General features: G+C 47.4%; 1 protein-coding gene across 1 annotated transcript; it reads right to left on the minus strand.

The window, feature by feature from the left end:
• Window positions 1–938: 938 nt before the first annotated feature.
• LOC311042997 (eukaryotic translation initiation factor 1b-like) lies at window positions 939–1,271 on the minus strand (the record flags this gene model as incomplete). Its single annotated transcript, XM_084054111.1, has 1 exon — window positions 939–1,271. The coding sequence occupies one exon, from the start codon at window positions 1,269–1,271 to the stop codon at window positions 939–941; it is 333 nt and encodes a 110-aa protein (XP_083910237.1).
• Window positions 1,272–1,586: the final 315 nt, after the last annotated feature.

A 1,586-nucleotide genomic window follows, 5' to 3' on the forward strand; every position in this document is an offset into this window, starting at 1 on the left:
TGCAGAAACCACCTTTGAGGGTGGTAATCTCCTTCTCCTTCATCCTGTTTTGAAGTTCTAGGAGGTTCTTATACATTGCCTGAATGTGGTACTCTTTCACTGTGCTCTCCTCCTCCATGGCTTTGATCTTTCGCTCTGCAGAGAATAAAGCCAAATCTCCACCGCGCCGATATCGGCCCGACTCGGCCGCGGAAGGCGTCGGAAATCGTCTCCTGCTGACAACCTGCCAACAACCTGTTGATAGTGCCATGCCATCGGGTCGGGACTTCTAGGATACCGTTGATCAACGACCGTTGATCAACTCCTCTCCCCCCCTCTTCCCTCACCCTATCTCCCATTAGACCAACAGTCGAAATGGACCCTCACAGGTCGGTGATTGAACAAAATGGTCCCTTATGGGTCTGTAACTCTAGGAGCTAAATTAAGGATTTTACATTGTATATTGGGGTCCCGCAGTAAAAAAAAAAGGGGCATCATGGGGGTCCGTGGCCTAATATTGTACATATCAAACTGGGAGGCCTTGAAATTAAAAAGGTGGAGAATGACTGAACTAAATACTAGAACCCCAATCTACACTTCACTCACTGTAAAATCCTCAGTGCTTCTGGTGGCCCCGGGGACACAACGTTGAGAACCAGTGATTTAATTGATTCAGGACTAGACAAGGAATGAGGAGTGGGTGGCCGCTAGAAGCCTCTAGAAGCCGTGGATTCAGAGCTGTTCCTCTCTGGTGATGGATTGGTGGTCTTTGAGGAACTGGCAGAACATCTAGAATAATGGTTCTAAACTTTTAAATGTCAAGGATCCCAATAACTCTTAGTGTACAGAAGGAACCAAATGTACCCTTAAGGTTCTCTCTCTCAGAGTTACAGACCTGTAAAGGTCCATTCGGAACCCCCTCAAGGACCCCACTTTGAGAACCACTGATCTAGAAGATTCTAGCCCCCGTGGATTCGGACTTGCTCCTCTTTGGCGATGGACTGGTCTTTGAGGAACTGTTTTATGTTGTTGCGCTGATCTCCCTGCAGCTGGATGACTTCACCGTACTCTGAATGTTCATTCACCGACCCGTTGCAGGCAAAGGTCCTCCTGAAGGCCTTCATGAGCTTCTTCATGTCATATTGGGCAGAAATGCCCTGGACGGTAGTGATCATCTTCCTACCGTTGCGCTGCTGGATTCTGATGTGGATCAAGCCATCTTTGGCGGCTGAAACGTGATCACCACCATCTGCAAATGGGTCCTGTGCCTGTAGGTTCTGAATAGTGGACATTCAATAAAATGGGCTTAATTAGTTATTCACAGTTATCTATAACACTCAGTTATCTTGTGCTTCTGTTATCCGTCTGCTAGCTGTGAGGTCGGGGGGCTCTATATATACTGATAATTTGTGACGTCATGATGAGGACCTGAGGAAGTGCGGTGCCCGGCGTTAAGTTGGTCGGATAGGTGGTATGGCATACATGTAAATGGAGATCCATTTGTCCAGAACCGGATCTCCATCCATATATGGGAATAAAGGAGACATGGTCAGACATACAGAGATATCCGTATATGGGCACGTCTGGTGATGTCACAGCATATCACA

The sequence above is a fragment of the Gymnoscopelus microlampas genome, assembly GCF_963454915.1.
Source record: "Gymnoscopelus microlampas genome assembly, chromosome: 1".
Lineage (NCBI taxonomy): Eukaryota > Metazoa > Chordata > Actinopteri > Myctophiformes > Myctophidae > Gymnoscopelus > Gymnoscopelus microlampas.